General features: G+C 42.5%; 1 protein-coding gene across 1 annotated transcript; it reads left to right on the top strand.

Moving 5' to 3' along the window:
- The first annotated feature begins 1,273 nt into the window (after positions 1–1,273).
- Positions 1,274–19,180, top strand: NUS1 (NUS1 dehydrodolichyl diphosphate synthase subunit). Its single transcript, XM_068414121.1, has 5 exons — positions 1,274–1,869; positions 11,234–11,356; positions 13,755–13,907; positions 18,116–18,215; positions 18,948–19,180. The coding sequence occupies exons 1-5, from the start codon at positions 1,467–1,469 to the stop codon at positions 19,036–19,038; spliced, it is 870 nt and encodes a 289-aa protein (XP_068270222.1). The 5' UTR covers positions 1,274–1,466; the 3' UTR covers positions 19,039–19,180.
- The last annotated feature ends 363 nt before the right edge of the window (positions 19,181–19,543 follow it).

Genomic DNA, 19,543 nt, shown 5'->3' with positions numbered 1-19,543 from the left:
TTCTATTATTCTTTATCGTCTGTTGGCATTCAGTAACTGAGTAATCACTCACCTTCACAGAGGCTGTTTTGTCAGGTGTCAGAGTTTGGTTACATCGCTTATGCAAATGCAGTTGACACTTGGGTTTCTTAGGCACCCAACACATTAAGCTGTACAACTGGAACAGAAAGATGTTAATTTTTCTTTACATTTTAACTTTTTAACATACCATCAGCCACACAGATTTCTGGTAGCTAAAGATGTAGGTATTTATGGAAGAGCACAAGCCTTCCTCGCCGTTTGACTGTGTTATTTTTGCTGGCTAATGTTGGTCTGTATTAGATGTCTGGGGAGCACTTATTTTCTGAGCAAGAAAAATATTTTTGTGAGACTGAATTTTTCATTCAGTTTTACATTGGTGGATTCTTTTAATAGAGTACTTTAAATATCTCCCAGTGTCGTTTCAGCCCACCCATCTGTCTGATGGCACAGGACTAGCTTGTTAGCTCTTGCTCTCTCTTTCGCCTGCAGTGGGATTTGTATCTTCAGGTCTGTGAGTTGTTACAGTCCAAGGCAGCAAAACCTGGGAACGGCAGGTTTTGTGGCAGACTGCTAAACAGGCCGTGCACCCCTGAGGCCTCACCTTCTGGGCCATGGCAGGGGCAAGCGGGTTTCTGGAGGCCGCTCTAGCCCCATTTCCCATGCCTGAGCCACAGAGCCGCTGCGCGAGTGCTTGCAGTGTGCTGTGAGGGTGAAACAGACGGTTTAATAAAGCCACCCGTGCGGCGCGGCTGCCCCTGTGGGGTTCAGATTTCCCCCGTTTCAAACGCCAGCGCCAACGAGGCGCTACGGGCATCAAGAAGAGCAAGGCGTGGGGCTGGACGCAGGGAGGGTCTTAAGACGAGCCCCTGAATCGGCCGGAGGATCGGGCCGCCTCGCCGCCCGGCCCGAGGCGGGGTTAGGCCGCCCGAGGCTGAGCAGGGGCTGGCGAGGCTCCTTCCAAACGCCGTGTCCCCGCCTCTCCCGGCCACCGCCCGTTTCCCGCCCCAGCCACACGCGGGGGCGCCGCCAGCAACGGCCGCCAGGGGGCGCGGCCCCGCCCTAGACCCTGCCTACTCCCGGGGGCGGGGCTCGCCCCGCCCCCGCCCCGGGCCGTTCCCGGCTTCCCCTCCCCTCCTGGCCCCGCCCCGTCCCTTCCCTCAGGGCCACGTCATTCGCTCTCCGCGGCCGGAAGTGACGGCAGCCGGCCTGGCGGCCAACGGGCGCCTTGCATGTGGCGGGGTGAGAGGTGAAAGATCAGGCGTGGCGGCAGGGAGATGGCGGCGCTGGGGGCGGTTGCCGGGCGGGGGACGCGGACTTAAGTCTCGGTGAGGGGATGGCGGCGGTGTGGCAGGCGGTGCGCTGCGGCTGAGGCAGCTCCTGCCCCTTCCCCCGCCGGCTCCTCGCCGCTGCCCCGCGCGCTCCTGTCGGTTGAGTGGGCGCTGTCCATGAGCGGGGCGGGCGGGCTGGCGTGGCGCGCGCTGCACGCGCTGCTGTGCGCCCTGCTCTGCCTGCAGCGCGCGCTGCTGGCCTGCCTGCGCGGGCGCGCCGCCGCCGGGCCCCGCGCCTGGCTCTGGCGCCGCGCCGCCTCCGCCGCCGCCTCCTGCGCCCTCCTGGCGCCCGCCGCCGGCGCTTTCGGCTTCCGTAAGGCCGGCGCGGGGCGGCGGCGGCCCGGGGGTGCGGCGCAGCGCCGGCAGCGGTGGCGGTCGGACGGGCGGGCTCTGCAGAAGCTGCCGGTGCACATGGGGCTGGTGGTGACCGAGGAGGAGCCGAGCTACGCGGACATGGCCAGCCTGGTGGTGTGGTGCATGGCGGTGGGCATCTCCTACGTCAGCGTCTACGACCATAATGGTGAGCGGGGCCGGGAGGAGGTCGTACCGCGGAGGCGCCCCGAATCCCGGCCCGGACGGTGGCCGCCCTGGGGAGCGCCTCCGGGCAGGCGGGCGCCGGCTGCGCCCGCCGCACCACCAGCGCGGGCCCGAGGGGCCTCCCTCTCCCGGGGTCTTCCCGAGCCGGGTGCCAGCCTCGCTGATAGCAGCTCCTTTCCCGTCCCCTGGTACTGCCTGGCCTCTGCAGCGCTCCAGGTAAGCCTGGGGAATGCCCCCAGTGCCCTCTGGCCCCAGCCTCTGTGGGGGGGTGACCCGACCCCGCTCACTAGCGGTGCCTTTCTAGAGCCTTGTCCCCAGCCCTGGGCTGACAGGAACTGCTGCCATCCCAAGGCCGTGCCGGTGTGGGGTACAGGCTGTTAGTAGAGAGGAGCTTTAGGCTAACGGCTGTTGCAAGTTCTGTTTATGAGCTATGTCTGAACTTCCAGAAGTGGACGAATGAGAGCAGCCATCTATTTTCATGTACTCTTTCTCCTGTGACGAGACAGGACGGAAAGGTAGTTGAACATAAGCACGTGTGTTCTGTGTGCTGTCTGTATGGTAAAATTACATTACATGGTCTGCACTTGGTATAAGGACTGATGCTACTTCACGCTTGAGTTAACTCTGAGCCAGTGCTTGTGAAAGCTTTGGTGTTTTTTTTTCATGTCCGCTGTGTTGATTTTATTCATTGCTAGGTCTCAGGTGTAAGACTGTTGAACTCTTGCTCTTGCAGATACACTGATTCCACGTCACTGAGATAAGATCAGAATTTAGCTTTAACATTCTGTGAGGTAATCGTGGAACAAATCTGTCTTCCTCATACCTATCCTTTCCTATTGAAGAGATGAAACCAGCAATATTTAAGATTTTCTTAGGTGAAGCTTTCTGCCCAGCTGCTGAGAGATGATCTTTAACTGAGACTAGGCAAGTTATCAGCTCAAACGGGCTAATAATACGTGAGATGGACTGCATCCTATGTTTCTGTCCTCTCCAGAGGAGAAGGCTTCATGCTGAAGATCCCTGTGCTTTTACTGTCAATGGTGAGACTGTAAGAGACTAGTGTTTAACTGTTGTTTTGAGCCACTTCTGATGGCTGTCTAGGGATGTCACGCTAATTAGATTAAGTCTGTAGATTTATGCCAAGTTAGAGGTACAGTTTGTAATAGTTGTCTTCTAGTGCTCTCTCAGGAAAACTGAACAGTGCATCCCATGTAAGTAGGTGCAATCTATTGTCAAGTGTGCAAAAGCATCCAAGGTATGGAGGTCTTTCCCTGAGTGTAGGCATTTGATTTCCCTCCCCACCCCCCCCCCCCCCCCCCCCCCCAAAAAAACCACTGCCATTAATAGTTCAGTTTCCTCTCTGGTCCTTCATATGTGGTACAAGACTCAAGTGGCTTGACTTTCACTAAATTCTCTAAGATCTTTTTAAGAAACTGGGCTTAATACCAGTCACTTAGCAGTTTAAACTAGCCATCTGTGCAGGGTTGTTGTGGAATTTAGTTAGATTGTGTTTCAGTGGGAGAATACTTACTTCCTCATTTGGAAGTCAAGGAATGGTATAAAATATTTGCATAACATCTCAAGGATACAGAAAACAGTCTGCACCCTCTGAAAAGCCATTTATGTGTTGATGCTTTTTGCTTTCAATTTGGAAAGCATTCAACCAGGTTAAACGCTGCAGAGCAAATATTAGCACTGAACAAGAGTGTGAGTTTCCCTCGCAGCCTGAAGAGAGACTTTTTATGCTACAGGATCTCTGTTTTGTGTTAAACCTGAAATAAGCTGCCTGCAGTATTGCCTAATATGTATGTATGCTTAGTCCCTTTTTTAGATCCCTGTGTTGTGCTGCACAGATCATATATATGAGAACTGAATTGAGGAACAGATCCAGCTGAGAGTTTCTTGGTGGTCTTGGTTTTCTGATTTCTCACCGTGCAACCATTCAACACTGAGGAGGGAGAAGGAGCCAGTCAGTGCTTAGGTAGCCACTGTTGCTGAGTTCCTGCATGACAGGGAGGAGCAAGCGCTGTTGTAGTGTCTGATGCCTTCATTGTGGAGAAGCTACTTCTGCTTCTCCAGCACGTGTGTTGAGATCCAGTCAGATCTAAGTCTGTTACAAGACTGTAAATGTGATGACCAGAAATGACAAGGTTATGAAGAGGACAGCTGAAATAACCTTGCAGAACAACTGTCTGTTAGCAGTTCAGGAAAAAAAATATTGGAGATTATTTGCTGCTGTTTCCACGTATTGTTACATTCATGCTAAAATTGCAAGTTAAAAGGTTTTGTTAACACCTTGAATTCTAAAAATATGGTTATGATCTCATGACTTTAGTGTCAAGACATAATACTTCTCAGTAGTTCATTCTTCTATTAGTCTTTTGATACCAGAATATGCTGGTTTTATTGCCAGCTTGAATTCCAGTTTGTTGGAACATAATTGAAGAAGGCAAGACAACGCAGAGCAACTAAAACGTTTTAAAGCAGTGGCTTTTGCCAGACTTTCAGAGTTGATGAGAATAGCCTGCCATTACACATGCATGTTCTGCATGGATGTTCAATGGGTTTTCTGGGATAGCAACCACAGCTGCCTTTTGCACAGCATCTTGTCAGCTGAGCCTTTTTAACTGGTTTCAGAGTGTGAGCAAGTAGTCATTCATATGGCTTGAGTATATACTTACTCCTGGTAACGTCAGATATGTTGCCTTTCTTTTGGTGCTAAGCTCCTTATGGTGTCTCCTTATTTCCAGAGAGACTTGTTGTTAAGTAGGACGTTGCAGCTGTTGCTAAATCTGTTTCTGAGTAATAGTGATGCCTGGAACCCTCTGCAGTAATGCTAGTATAGTAAAGGTGAATAAAGTAAGGTACAGCTTGCTCTTATCAGTAGCAGAGGGTGAACCTTAATTATGCTGTGCACTTGTTTTCATCTTCTCAGGTGGTGAGCCTTACTTTTGGTCTGCTGAGCTGCTTCAGTAAGGTTTTCTGTTCATTCAATTGTACCAACTATTGACTTATCAAAGATACGTTGTCCCCACTGATGCTGGCTGTGGTGAAGATGGAAACACAATGACAAGTGCTCTAAATCTGTCTTAGATGTAGTAAGGTATACTTTGATTTGTTTCCTTTTCCTTTGTTGCATATTTGTAGTACTGAGATTCTTCTCATTAGAACAGGAAACTTTGATTACAGGAGTAGTCTTCCATGGTTGTGTTTTGTGGAGGAAATACTGTTAGTTTCCTGTAGAAGGTTTAAATTAAAATGTGTCCTTAATTGCCCCTTCTGTAGGAAGAGAGGGAAGCATGAAGTTCTCTAAAGAAGTGCCAGATAAGCTGTTTATTTGTTTATAGTAGTGACATTCTATAATTTTAACAAAATGACTAAGTAGAAGGTTGTTTCTATATTTTTCAGTGTCAAAATAAGTAGCTGCATCCCAGCTGACACTAGTGTGTTACAGCAGCTGCACCAGTAACTCTGTGGGCAACTTGGCTGGAGTTGTGCTGATTCTCATGGGCAATTACAGAACCCAGTATGTTACAAATGTATTGGATAATACTTGTGGAACGTCATCAGCTATTTGGCTGTCTTCTCTGAATCCATAAAGATCAGTATGCCAGAAGACTGGGGTAAAAAGGTCTTTGCAGAATGCAAGAGGACCATAGTGTAAGTAACTGTCTTGTACTGTAATAAATATATGGTGCTGTGAGTTGCAGCACTAGGAAATGAGGTTTCCTCCCCTGCTGCAGCAGGCTTGGAGGCCTAAGGTGGCATGCTTCTGCTGTCTCTAGTGTTTAGGGGCACTTTTCATTCTCCCAGTTTTCATTGATATCAGCAGAACAAAGCCACAATAAACTTAATGCTACTGTGTGCACCTTGGTTATTAAATCCAGATTGACTAAAATTTTATTTAAATAGTTTTTTGATCAAGGATTTATTTCTGTGGAGTTCTGTATTGCCAGTCCTATTAATTGGTAGAAATCCAGCCATGTTGGTCAAGACCTTATCTCTGAGGAAATAACGCAGCCTTCTCGTGGTCAGAAGGCAGTCATTACGCAATTATATAGTAGCAGTAAAGTATCTTCTGGGGAGCAGAAGCCTTTAACCAGTGTAACGTAATTTAACTTTCTTCTGTTAAAGTCACTTTGCCCATCGAGAGCTTGCTTGAGTGTTACTTATGTCCATCAGTGAAGCTTTCCTGAAATACTTTGGGCCAAGTCTAGAGCGCTTTTTGGGAGCTTGCTGAATCTTGGCATTTGAGTACTTTGGGCTCCTGAATAGATGCTTCACATTGAAGGCTTCTTAAAGCCTGTAGTATGACTGTATTGGGAACTTGGATTTCTTCATCCTGGGTTTAGCTTTCTGGTGAACTGCTTTACGTCTGACCATTTTTCTCTTAGAAATTCTTTGAAAGGATTGAGTACTGCAGTAAGCAATATAAATTATTTCATTAGCCCCAAATGTAGGCTTTTAATCTCTTCCAAATTACTTGGTAGTTTAGCACATCTGATAAATCCATAAAACTTTCTGGGTGTTCAGTGTGTTCACTGGGTAAGATAAATATGTTCTGGTTTTGTGTCACTGGAGCACTTTTTGTGAGATACCAGTATCACATGGCATCTGCTGGGGGTCTTCACCCATATGAAACTTCAAATTCAACAATTGTGTTTTGGTGTTGAGTCGGCAGAGGTCCTCAGGCCACATTTATTAAAAGGGCTAACGCTAATCTGTAGAAGATAATCTCCTTATAGGTATGGGTAATGTGAAAGTAGTATCTCTTCTCTTGATTGCTGATGAGCTCTTGTTCTCCTGGTACAGAATGTCCCTCCAAAAAAAATGTGGAGGAATGGTCACCTATGAGGTTATAAGTTCCGACTTGAATTCTTCCTGTTTGGTTAGTGCTCACTAGCTTAAGTGGCTTTAATGTGGATGAAACTTAAGTGACTTCAGCCACTTTCAAACTTGGATTATATTTTTTTCTAGACTCTTGGAATAGACAAGCCTAATACATTTTTCTAGCTCTCTGTATCCTGTGAGGTCCAGTGTAAAGACCCAAAGCCTGCTTTCCTCCATTAAACTCCAACCAGCATGATCCAACACGAGGACGTAGGTAAAAGTTGTTCGTGAGTTAAAAGTTTCTTGCATGTACATTATTTGAAGTGGGCTATGATTTGATGTTTCCAAAACTGTTAATAGTTTGATGCTTAAAACAGACTTGTTACCTTATGACTCTTCCCTTGTTGGCACTGGAAGGGAGTTGAGAAAAAGCAAATAACTGAAATGCTGTGGAAATGTATTATTTTCTAGGCCTAACTTTGGTTAAGGTGTTCCCTTGTAAGGAAGGACTGACTCTTCTTCTGTATTTTGCCAGATTCTGCTGCTTTAAAAAGTAGGGCAGGTGCAAATATTGAACTTTGAGATGCTACCAAGGCATTAACAGGTGGTGGCTGTGGTAGTCCAGCCAGCCAAACAAATAGTTGACACCACCTGGTGTTTCTCTGCTGGTTGTTCCCCTCCAGTTCACAATTCCTGTCAGTTTTGATCCTTGCTTCTGCTGAACTCGCAGCCTCTTAATTACAAACTGCATTTGTCAGTCTTTAACCATAATATGCTGCAACACCACAGTTGATTGCAAAGAGGCATGGCTTGTAACTATTGTAAAACTGAGCAAAAGGCATGTGCCTTGGAAAAGATCCGTGTAATGGAGGACTATTGCAGGAAGCTAAAACACTTCTGGTTTGCCTCTGCCCTAATGAGGAGTAATGATCAATAGCAGGTTTGCAGCTTGTGTTGTAAAAACAAGAATTATCTCTGGAAACAGCTCACACATTCACAGTAGTTTAAAAAAAAATAAACTGAAGTTTTATACTCTCTTGCTTTTGGAATCGTAGTGCTTAAATATGAGTAATTCTTAAAACATTTCGTTTTCTGGAATACACACATTTGCACCAGCTTGCAAAGACTCCAGAGTTCTGTCTGAAAAAAACTGTTTCTGCTTTTCAAAACCAAAAATTATTTCTAATGAGAAATAACGGTGACAATTTTATGTTTGTATTCCATTTTAGAAACAGTAGTAGGGCTGAAATTTTCCCCACTTACCAGCAAACAACTGTTGTATGGCTAAAATTTATTAGACCTCCTGTCAAACATTAACTTTCTATAATGTTAAAATCATGTTATGGACTTGCTTTCAATTTCTAGGAAAGACTGTGGACAAAATGGGAAGGTGGCATTAAATCAAGACTTAACTCTTGCTGCCTAGGAACACTTGAATTCTGTTAGTGAAGTTGGTCTACTCATGAACTCGTTTGCTGTATTTATAATGTATAAATTAGCAACAGCATCTTCCAGAACTCACTTGGATGTATTTTCAAAGTTTTTAAAAAACGCACCTTGTAGACAAATGGGCTTTTGAGATACTGTAAGGGAAGGGAGTGTATGTCTGAGCCACAACCACGTAAATAACTTTTTGAAGTCAAATGTGGATTTGGCCCACGTACATTGCCTCCGGCAGGACTGTATTTGCCGTCATGCATTCATAAGAACAAGTCTCCTGTGCACTGAGAGACAAAACAGTGAAGGAGTAAAGTTCCCAAATGCTATTGGTTTTCAGTGCAGATTTTGGTTAGTTTGGATGTTTACTACCTTCTGATGTGCTTCAGGATCTTCTCTGCAGGAAAACTGCAGGTATGTTAAGGTTGGTGGAAATACCTCTACACCTAAATTCCAACTGATCCAAGAAAGACGTACTAGAACTATACAGTACAACTACAGTAGCTTCCAGTTTAATGTAAACTGCTATTCCAAGAGCAACACAGGACTGAGGTTTGAACAGCTAAGGAGGTGGGTGAGATAAACGAGGAGAGTGGAAGGGAAATGCTGGTGATATTAAGATAAATCTCAAGAGTACATTAGCATGTCTTCAGTATCCACTGTGTATATTAAGGACCTCCACTTCAGAGCTGGACCAAGTCCTTTGTCTGATGTCCCTTTTTATTGAGCAGTAAGCACCTTAGTCTATTCTCCTACCTGTTATCCTCAATGTCTTCATTTACTTTAGAGCTGGAGTGCAGATTATTAAATCTGTTCTTCCAGTCTTTGACAGGAGTAGGCAACAACTTCTCATGAGAAAAGAATTGATATCATTAGTGTTGGGTGGGGAAGGGGAAGAAGAGAGCAACTGTCTGTTTCCCAGATTGAGAGCCTCTCCTAATTATGCCAACTCTTTCTGAATATTGAACATAGTTTTTTTTCTCATGTTGAAAAGTGAGTGGAAGTGAAGTGACTCTTAGAGTTGAGGCATGTGCAACCTTGTACAGATCTTACTTGAAGGTGGTATGGGATTAGCAATTGCAGTAGCTGCAGTGCTGCTGACCTTAAGTGTAAGGAAGACAATCAGTGCTAACTCTAGCACAAAACAGACTTATCCAAGCAGAGTTGTATCAAACAGCATTATTCAAAGCAGCAGTTTCAACTTCTAATACATGTGGATATACACTAGCAAGCAGGAGTACAAAGCGTAACAATTTAACTTTAGTTTAGATTTAGTGAAAGTATTCTATCACTATTTTTTCTATCAAGGTTGCTCCATTACTGAGATTTGCTTGTCTGTCAGCATGTGAAATCAGTTATAAGCATCACTAACACTTGTGTAATGAAGTAAATTATTTTTTTGTGGGAAGTATCCAGGATGGAAGGAAAACCAGGTGCTTTACCACCTGTTAAAGCCTCTGCTGAAGCCTGTATAAAAATACTATACTAACTCACTAGGGCTAAAAGACTAGCATATTAAAGAAATGCATTGTATCACTTCATATGGCAAACTGACTCCTAATGTATTAATGTCTTAACCCAATGCTTATACTCTCTTTGACCACTACTAATGTGGAAACCGCTGTTTGTAGCAGTTTCTAATCCCAGAATCAGGTTGAGGTGATGAATCATAAGCCTGATCATAAAATTGTATACCGGTTCAGTGTTTCTTGTAAGATTGTGTGGGCATTTATAGACTGATCCACAGAAGTGCTTGACAGAGGATTTCTGAATGAAACTTAGGCTCTTAGTAACAACCTCTGAATACAATGTGATAAAGGCATTATCAGTTCCTAAGTAAATGTGCCTAGCCATGCTTTCGCGTTGTAAATGTTTAAGCTGTAACACTTAATTTTTACCGTGGCTTTTAATTAGAAATAGTTGTCTTGTGTGTCACTTAAGAGCTAGAATTTATTTTAAAACAGGAACACAAGTATGTTTGATTAAGCAAGTTTTTGTGATCTCCTGCACTCAAAATGTGTCTGACATAAACATGTCAGTATAAAAAGGCCTCGGGGACTGCATTAACTCCTTGAAATATACAGCTTGTGAAATCCTTTTGTTAGGAAATCCATTGCATAAGAGTGGACAGTTACTCTGGCCTGATATGCAGATTTAGCCTTCTGGCTCTTACTTTGTTAGCCTGTAGCCTTAGTGGTGTGGCGGTAAGTGGTAGCAGACATAGGCTGCAAATCTACAGCAGCATGGGCATTAAAGAAACTTGGTGTTAATCTGACTTGATGGTCCTGTGCTGGTGGGGTATTGCTATCTCAAACTATTGCTAGCTGTGTGAGACGATACAGGCAGGACGCAGGAACAACCACAAAACCACAGATAAAATGCAAAGACCAAATATATTCCCGTTACCTTGCAAACTGGGGGATCTCCGAAGAAGCACCCGGGGCAAAGGCACGCAAGCGGGGATGCAGGCACCGCAGAGCTCGGTTCCTGCTAGAGAGAGAGCGAGAGGTTTTGGGCCTGCTTCTTTCGCCTGTATATCAGGGGTTTCTTGCAGGCAGTAGTTTTCCACTGTGATTTGATCTTTCTCACAGCAGGGCAGGAATCTCAGGTACGAACGATTAGGTGCTTCTGAGTCTTATCACAGGCCTATGTTATCTAAACACGGATGTTTTACTGTCAAGCACACAAGACTAAACAACAGTTAGTGGTATATGTGTTTTTCGACACCCCAGGTGCAAGTCACTTGGGCATGTTTACAATCCTCCTTGCCAATCTTCTGTTATATTCCCACACTAGCATACTAAGGACAATGAAGTAAGTATTGAACTATCCCTTGTGCAGTTGCAGCATGCTACTTAAACCGGGCTGAGTGAAAGAGGAACGAAAGCACATGAGTTGTCTTTCCAAGGTCACTGAAATTAGTCATGTGCAGTAGCATTTGCTTTGGATTCTTATCATACTTGTGAACTCCAGTTTGAAACCAGTACTGACTACCTGATTCTTTTTTCTTCCTGCCTAGTGTCAGATTTGTCTTGTGGCATTCTTTATATGAGTTGGCTGACATCCAACCTTTTTTAAAGGTATTTTCAAGAGGAATAATTCAAGATTGATGGATGAAATTTTAAAACAGCAGCAAGAACTCTTAGGACTAGATTGCTCCAAGTATACCGTGGAATTTGCAAATCAAGACAAAGCTGATGAAGGTAAGATGAATTGTGAGGGGTGATTGGTGTGACCCTAAATAGCTGTATATAAATCATAACTCTGCTTTTACTTAAACACATCCCTGTGTACAGTGACCTTTTCCTTCATTAAGCACTGATTATCAGAACACATGCAATGTTCCTGGGCTAGTATTAAACTTTCATTGTGCTTATTTGTTGTTGACTAATAGTAAAGTGTTGCTCTCTCCTTCCCATAGTGATCATTACTGGGTAGTCTGATCTTCCCTTTAGCCCAACTGTTGTTCCATGACCCCTTTAATGCATCAGTGTAACTCAACTCCCCACTGTTTCAGTGAGATGAATTCTTTTGCTGAGAGAGTTGAAAAAGCACTGAAGTTACTCTAAGGGAACTGATGTCAAGCTAGCAATGTGTGCACTTCGATCTTTCCAAACTTATACCTCAAAGTCGGGAGGAAGAAGGGAAAGAGCAAAACTGCTGGTTGTCATGACATCAGGAAGGTAAAGGGTGTAAGTTAAAAAAATAAGTAAAAAAATTGTGATAGCAGCTTTTGCACGTAGTAGAAATGGAAAATGGGAATATGTTTCAAGGTTAATGTTCCTTATTCAATGCTATCTGCTGTAAGTATTCATTTAGGTATGCTGACTAACACAAACACTAGAAGTCTGTTCAAATGTAGTAAATCAGAAGCATGTACTTACTAAAGCAGGCCTTTACCTCAGAGGGATAGGCTGATACTTCCAGGTCTCCTAACTACAGCTCATAGTATTTAAATAGATCTCATAACAAAAAAAAACAACTTATGTTTTAAGACAATCATATTGCATAGTTCAAAGACTTAAGACTACACTTCACAAGCTGTAGTACATTTAGCTGCATGTAAGGTGCTGCTGGCTGGCTTTCACTTCCCCTACAAGAGCTGATAGGATGGCGAGATCCTTTGTGCCAGTTTTCCAGTATAAAGTTCAGTGTTGTAGCATAAACTTACCTTGTAAGCAGCTTAGGCTAAGGTGCTCACATTTACATGGAAACACCCAAGTTTCATGTTATTTCTCTTTATTCCTGTGAAGGTTGAAATAACCCACAGAAAATGGGGTTGGCAGGCTTTTAAGGTCTTAAACTCTAGCACACTTAGCTACACTTACCTATATCGGGATATTTATGTCCAGACCAAATGAGCTACTGAAAGACTGCTCTGACTTGCTGACTGAAAGGGTACATTTAACTCTTAGGAACCTTTTGTGCTGGTAACTATGAAAAGCAGAGGTGTTTTCTGTTCTCTTTAGAATTTTTCCTTCTTACTTAGAAGGCTCTACAGTCAGATCAGACGCTTCATACTTTGAACTGAACAAGCTGACATCTCTCTGGTTTATAATATTAAACTGCAGTTTTTCACTTCTGAGAAGCAAAATGATGTGTCTTACGCTTATGAATACTGTTAGAGAAATATCCTTTAACATAGGACATATGACAAATCAAACAGTATCAAGGAACAATTATTTTAATTGTGGTGGCTTTGGATAGACTAACTGAGGTTTTTTAGGTGGTGTTATGAGTCTTCTGACTGTATTTTGCGGTCCTTTGCAGTCAGGTTCTGCAGTTTCAAGAAATGCTGGCTTTAAGTATCTGGTTATAACTATCGTAAGTTCTGTATCAGTCTGATGTGCCCACACACTAGTATTTAACCCAGTTACTTCAAGCTCGGTTTAGTGCACTCTGTAGCCTTCAGCTTCCTTGGTAAGTTTACCTCTTACATACGTTACCAGAACTGACAATGATGCAAGTCATGTAGCGTGAGAAGACTCTTGCCTCACGATAGTGTAGACAATAAGATTGTTGTGAAGTGTCCTCTGTTTTCGAACTTGTCTGTAGCGATCTTAAATCAATATCTTAACTCTTGCATCACTTTTTAAGTGCCGCTGAAAGATCCTGTGATTATATTCAGAGAGGGCCCCAGCTTAATCACTGTGTCACATGAATGTCCACAGTAGCTGTTAAAACGCCTTCCTCTTTTAGGGTAGGAATTAAATCCTCTTTTTTCCTTTCCCTGAACTGCAAGACTTTCTGCATTGCTTACCACCCCCCAAGTTGCTATATAGGCGCCTTCCTCTCACTGCTTTGCCTGACGGCGTAAGAACCAATGCAACTTCCCTGGAAGACTCTACATTTCAAGACTGACATTAATAAAACCACTTTTCACACTACTCTTCCAAATAGTTGCCTTAAACTTGCATTTTAGTGATCCAGCAAATCCAGAAGACTCTTACACCTCATCCATCTCTTACAGAAGTAGGTATCTATGACTAGTTGTATAATATATGAAGTAAAAGTTATTTTCAGTTGTATCCTGTGACTATCTAAAGCACTTTCAAAACATCTATGTTCCTGTTGCTTTTAAACTGTGTTTTGTACTTTCAGTTTTAAATTGCCAATCTGCATTGAAGGTGCTGTCTCCAGAAGATGGAAAAGCAGACATAGTAAAAGCTGCTCAGAACTTCTGTCAGTTGGTAGCACAGCAGCAAAGAACACACACAGACCTGGATGTGAATGTGTTAGACAACTTATTAAGTAGTAAGTATGACATGGTCTGTGGGGAAGAAGGGAGAGAGTAGTCAATTCATAACTGATTTGGTTTCTAGTGTATTTATTGGTTAGAATGTATGCATCTTGATGCTTAGTCTGTCAGGGTAAGTTATGATTTTTTGCTTTCAGGCTTCTACTAGAAAGTTCTTACTGGTTTACTCCCTTTTGAGTTTTTTCTTTAAGCAGAAAAGGAAACCTTAAGCTAAATTGGAGAATCTCAGTTTTTCAGAGTTTACCTCTGTGGCATGTTCCATGATGAGCTTTCTGAGAAATGTACTGCTGGGATCAGCTAAAACTAGGCTATTATAATTTAGGTTAACTTCCTGCAAGTTAGCATGCTGCAAACCTGGGTATGGACAGAGTCTTTTCCAGATCTCATGACAGCAATTAAAGCTGTTACTGCTGCCTAACTACCACCCTGAGTGCAAATCATAGAGTACTTGCTGATCCTTTGCTGCTGTATAACCCGCACTAGCTTAGTTATCTTTGTTACTAATTCATGCAGATTGCTGACTCTGCACTGAGGTGTGTGGCTACATGCAATAGCTAGGAAAAGGGCAGGGGTAGTTTAGAACAAGGCTGCACTTCCCCAGAGGTGTAATAGTCGCTCATGGAGCAGTAATAGTTGCTCAGCTTTCCTAGGTGATTCATGAATGTTAATTGCAGCTGTAATTAGCTCAGCAGGGTTCAGGTTTCAGATTGCACCCTTCAACCTGGATGACTGCAGGTACATTATTTGTGGCTCCCATTAATTGGACTTTAGGGAGTGATTTTTTCTTTTCAAATGGGTGGTCAGCTGAATTGCTCTGCAGATTGGCTACAGTGGCAGTTTAGACACTTTAATCTTAATTTCAAACTGAATTCTACCCCTGTTGTCAGCATACTGCATGATAGCTTCTCACTGTAATGGAATTATTAAACATATTTGATAAGGCACCTGAAGAAATAACTTGGATATCTATCCTGTTATAACCCAAAGGCAATTTAAGGAAATAAATAATTGCTTCTTTAAAACAGGCACTCATTTTGTGAAGAACTGGTGATAGTTGATACCCACGTATGTATTTTGGCCAGTGATGTTTAACTGGAGCTTCTCAAATACTTGTTCATGATCTTCTGTCCGTGCATTTGTCTGGATATGTTAAAAGTATTAGGTCCGATCTTAAATTGAACAGATGTAATGTTCGAGTAATGCATGCTAGCTGAGGACAGAGAGAAATCTCCTAGACTTTTAATCTGTCAAAACTGTAAACTTTGGAAACAGGCTGCTTAATCTGTATGGCTAATAACTAAGGATAGTATCTATAACTAGTCCTGCTTATTAATTTGCTTGGTTTTAATGTTTAGGACAGCTGGAGGAGAAGAACTGTTCTTTCATGACTGATTTAGTAGCAACTTATGAAACTACTCATTTTAGTTGTAGGCAAACTTAGTTTCTGTGCATCCTTAATGGCAAGGTTGAATGTAAACATCTGTGAGTTACTGATCTAAGTTGAGAGTGAGTTCTGAAAAGCACTACTTGAGTAGCTATTTTTTTAGGGTTTGTGTTCATAGTCACTTCTGTAAGTTTCTGGTTTTTTTCACATTTTAATTTAAATACTTGATAATGTAGTTTTTTAACTTTCTGTTCATATTTAGGATGCAGTTATTGAAGTCTAGTCCTAAAATGGTATGGTTCTAGCTTGTCATGTTTCTTTTCTGGTTCTTAATCCAGTCATGCTCTAATTCTTACAGCTTGAGTTTTCTTCACTGTAAGTACTTTCTTCTGAGCAGTGCCTCAGCTAACCAGCTTGTTTTCAGAAAAGCAGGTGCCAGCTGCGTTATAACATTGTCTCTACTTGCTGTCTGCCTTCCCAGTAAAGAATATAACTATCAGTTAAGGCTGTTCAAGTTGCCCTGTAAAATCTGTGTGGAGAAGGGTAGTACTGTCAGCTCTACAAATTCTTTCATGTTCCCCTCACAGAACTTCTGACCTAGAAGGGATATTGCCAGATTCCTGTCCCTTCAGTGTCCAAGTCTTTTTGGCCTTTTTTTTTTTTGAGAGTCTGCTCCCAAATCCTTCTATTTTGTGTATACTATATTTGAAGAGTGCTGTAACCCTAACAGCTCTGAGGGAGCTTCCACATGTAAAGTATCTGTAGTGTTGATATGTTTAGGTAGGGAAATGAATGCAGAGTGGAAAGCACAGTGTACTGTGTTGTGAATAGGCTGTTCTGACAGTAATACTACAGTGTACATTTTCATTTTCCTTTGGATAGGAACCAGAAGGAAATATTAGCATTAACTGGGCTCTGTGAAGGTCTTTTCCTGTTTGAAAAGCCATTGCAGTGTTGAAGATCCTGCTGCTGAACTGGCCAGCTGAGGAGTACTCAGCTACTGAATCAGCTGATGAGTAAAGCTGTCCACTTCCTCCAGAGTCCCCACTTCTTAAGTATTCACTGCTTCCCTGCAAAGCTCTTTAATACTAACATGTTAGCTTGAACACATAGCGGCTTTTGCTTTAGAATTTTTTCTTAACTTTGAGATAAGATTTGGACTGTGGCATATGGCACTCATATCTAAATACTTCATCCTTCTGTAGAAATGCACATGCTTGGGAAAATAGCTTTACCTCTGGTAAAAGGATTATTATTGTCATGATTCAGTGGGGTGGGAGGATGTGAACTTTTTGAAATCTCCAGCTTCAGTTTCAAAACCTGGGTGGAGTGTTATCCAATAGGATAGTATTATTTTCCTGTTCTGTTATTCCCAAATTTAAGTTCCTCACAACTAAACTTAAACTTGTAAAAGACTTAACTGGTTTGGTTTTATTAAACAAGTGAGAAAAGAAATGAGAAATAACATCTGAAGTTCAGAGCAATAGGCAGTATTAATTTTTTTTATCTGCTAAAGGTAGGCATTATGCAATGTAAGCATTCTTGCAGTTAACTTCTAGAATAAGTGGATAATGGAAGGGGTAACAAGAAATAGCATGCAGTAATCATGACTAATTGCAGCATTATAACAAAGTAGGGTTATGACTGCTGAAATGCTTTTCAGATGAGCTAGGTAGGCGCATGAAGAACAGCTTACCTTCTTGGGTCTGCTTGGGGTACTATACTGGTTTTCATGTGTTGCCCTAATCAACTTGCTAGAATTAGCAAGGAAGGCTGGACCAAGACTGTTTGTTCTACGCTTATTGCCTGTCAGTTTTGGCCTGGAGTAGCTCAGGCATGGCAGAAGTATATGGAAGGGAGACAGTGTCCTTTGGTCACTGATTGTCTTCAACCTCAGAAGATCAGTAGGATGCTCTCACTGGTGAGCAAGACAGCAAGCTACTGAAGATTTTATTTAGCTTCTCTTTTTTGGGGGAGACTTCCTTGTGCATAAAACTGTAGTATTTGGTCTCAGCTTTTCAGGGAATGAAGTTTAGTAGCTTTTTTCAAACAGCTGTTTATATGCCGTTTCAGAGACTGGGCAGAGACAGTGAGGTCATCTGTGTTGGGATTAGACTAGTGGAATGGCAGTGACTGGGGTTTTAAGGTATGGGTAGTAAGAGTGTGAGCACTTAGCACTAAGTCTTTCAGTGTTATCTAGCCTTGCCCTGGAATGGGTCATGCTGTCCACTTAGTAAAAGAAAAATATATTGCTCTGTTCTTCCTCACTCATCTAACCAGACAGATGCCACCTGTAACAGTTTTTCTGAAATTTCATAGTGGAAGTTATTTCTAAAATTGTCTGTCTAGCTCCATACTCAGAAAGAGACAGTTATCTGACAGGGTATTTTTTTTTTACAACTTCTTTTTGTGACAGTCTGTGATATTAATTTGTTCTTCAGTGGAGTCACCTTAAGTTGTTTTTGTTTTGTGTGTTAGTAGTCCTTTTACTTTACTTGACTGCAACTCCACATAGTTGAGTTAGGACTGTCATAGGTATGAGTCAGGGTGCAGTATGTTCTGTGCTACTAAAATCAAGTTTGCCAAGACAAAACTAGAACAAGTCAGTCTAAACAGCAGTGTTAAGGTTTGCTCAGCTGGTTCTTTTCAGGTGGTGCAAGACCAGTCTGTCCTCTTGGGCTCTTAATTGTTAACTTGTCCTCAGGAGCTTCACTTCATTAAAAAAAAACGCATTCAATTAAAAAGCAGATGCCTTAGGATTTAGAACTAAACAAATCTCCTGGTGAATTTGACAAAACCTAACTTAACTTGTTGTTACAGGTACAAATGGATTTCCTGATCCTGATTTAGTCTTGAAGTTTGGTCCTGTGGACAGCACATTAGGATTCCTTCCATGGCACATCAGACTGACAGAGATCATGTGAGTTGCCTATAAATACTGTGAAACAGATTGGAATAATATCTAACTACAGTCTTTATGTGACTTACCTTATGGAAATAGCCATAACAGGACACCTGTCTAAACAAAGGTGTCTGGAGATTGATTTAAGGGTACTTTAAAAATTGTTAAATGAAACCTGTCAAACATTCATTGTTGCTCCTTCAGCCACGATTAGGCAACAGCAGGCTTTACTCTTCAGGTTTAAGGAACAACTTCTGTCACCATCTAGTCTCAGTGGTCCAGTCCCAGTTCTGTCAGTGTTCCTTATGTGAATTTTGAGTGGCTTGCAGGTTTCTATCAGGGAAACTAAGGATATCAGGGAAATAGGATAAAGTAAGATGATCATGCCTCTGGATTACTTTTCAATTTTGGCAAGAACTGAACTGACTAGAGTTGCTGTTTTTCTTAAATCTGAGACCATTTATGGGGCACTTAAATGGCTGGGCAGACCTGTGCTTCTGCAACTTCCTCACTAATTTGAAGTGCACTTGGGCTCTACTGGGTAGGCTTTGATTTAGAGGATGGCAAGGTATTAAGATATTGACAAGGTGCAAGTTTAGTTACTAGAGTTGAGTGACAATAACAGTGAGAGCAACTTCACAAGGTTACTCAGGCAATAGCTTGCTTTAAGTAGTGATATTCCTGGCTGGCCATACGAATTGTGTAGTGTCTATTAAAGCTTATTTTAACTTTTTGAACTTGCTTTCTCAGTTCTTTGCCTTCCCACCTGAACATCAGCTATGAAGACTTTTTCTCTGCCCTCCATCACTATGCAGCCTGTGAGCAACGCTGGGGAAAGTGACTTCTGGCTGAGTACAGGGAGTCAAGCTTTCTGTGGGAAGGAAGTGATGTCTGTTTACAAGCACCTGTGACCCATAAGTCTGGTTCATAGTCCTTTCTTAATTTATCAACAAATTCAATAAAGTGTCTTACCTTTCTAGACAGTCTGTGTGAATGCGTGAGAATCTATGGGGAGGGGGAAATTCACAGATTTCCTGTATGAAAAAGACAGTTATTGCAAGCAAATCTATCCAAAGCTGAATTACCCTCACTTTCATGTCCAAGTGACCAAAAGAACGTGCAAGAATTAAGTCTTGTGAAATCTACAGGACAACATAAATAGGAGTTCCATCCCCTGAAGGTCCTTAAATCCAAGGAAGAACTCTTGCCAGCTTGTTTCTTTTTAATTCTTCATGGTCAGGTATTTCAAAGCTAATAAGCTGGTTTATCTTCAGGTATATTACTATATAATATGTGAATTTCAGAGGGGTCAGTATTGGTTCTGTTAACTATGAGAATAGAGACTG

The sequence above is a fragment of the Nyctibius grandis genome, chromosome 1, assembly GCF_013368605.1.
Source record: "Nyctibius grandis isolate bNycGra1 chromosome 1, bNycGra1.pri, whole genome shotgun sequence".
Taxonomy (NCBI): Eukaryota; Metazoa; Chordata; class Aves; order Nyctibiiformes; family Nyctibiidae; genus Nyctibius; species Nyctibius grandis.
The sequence above is the reverse complement of the archived record's forward strand: the minus strand, read 5'-3'. Positions and strand labels throughout refer to the sequence as shown.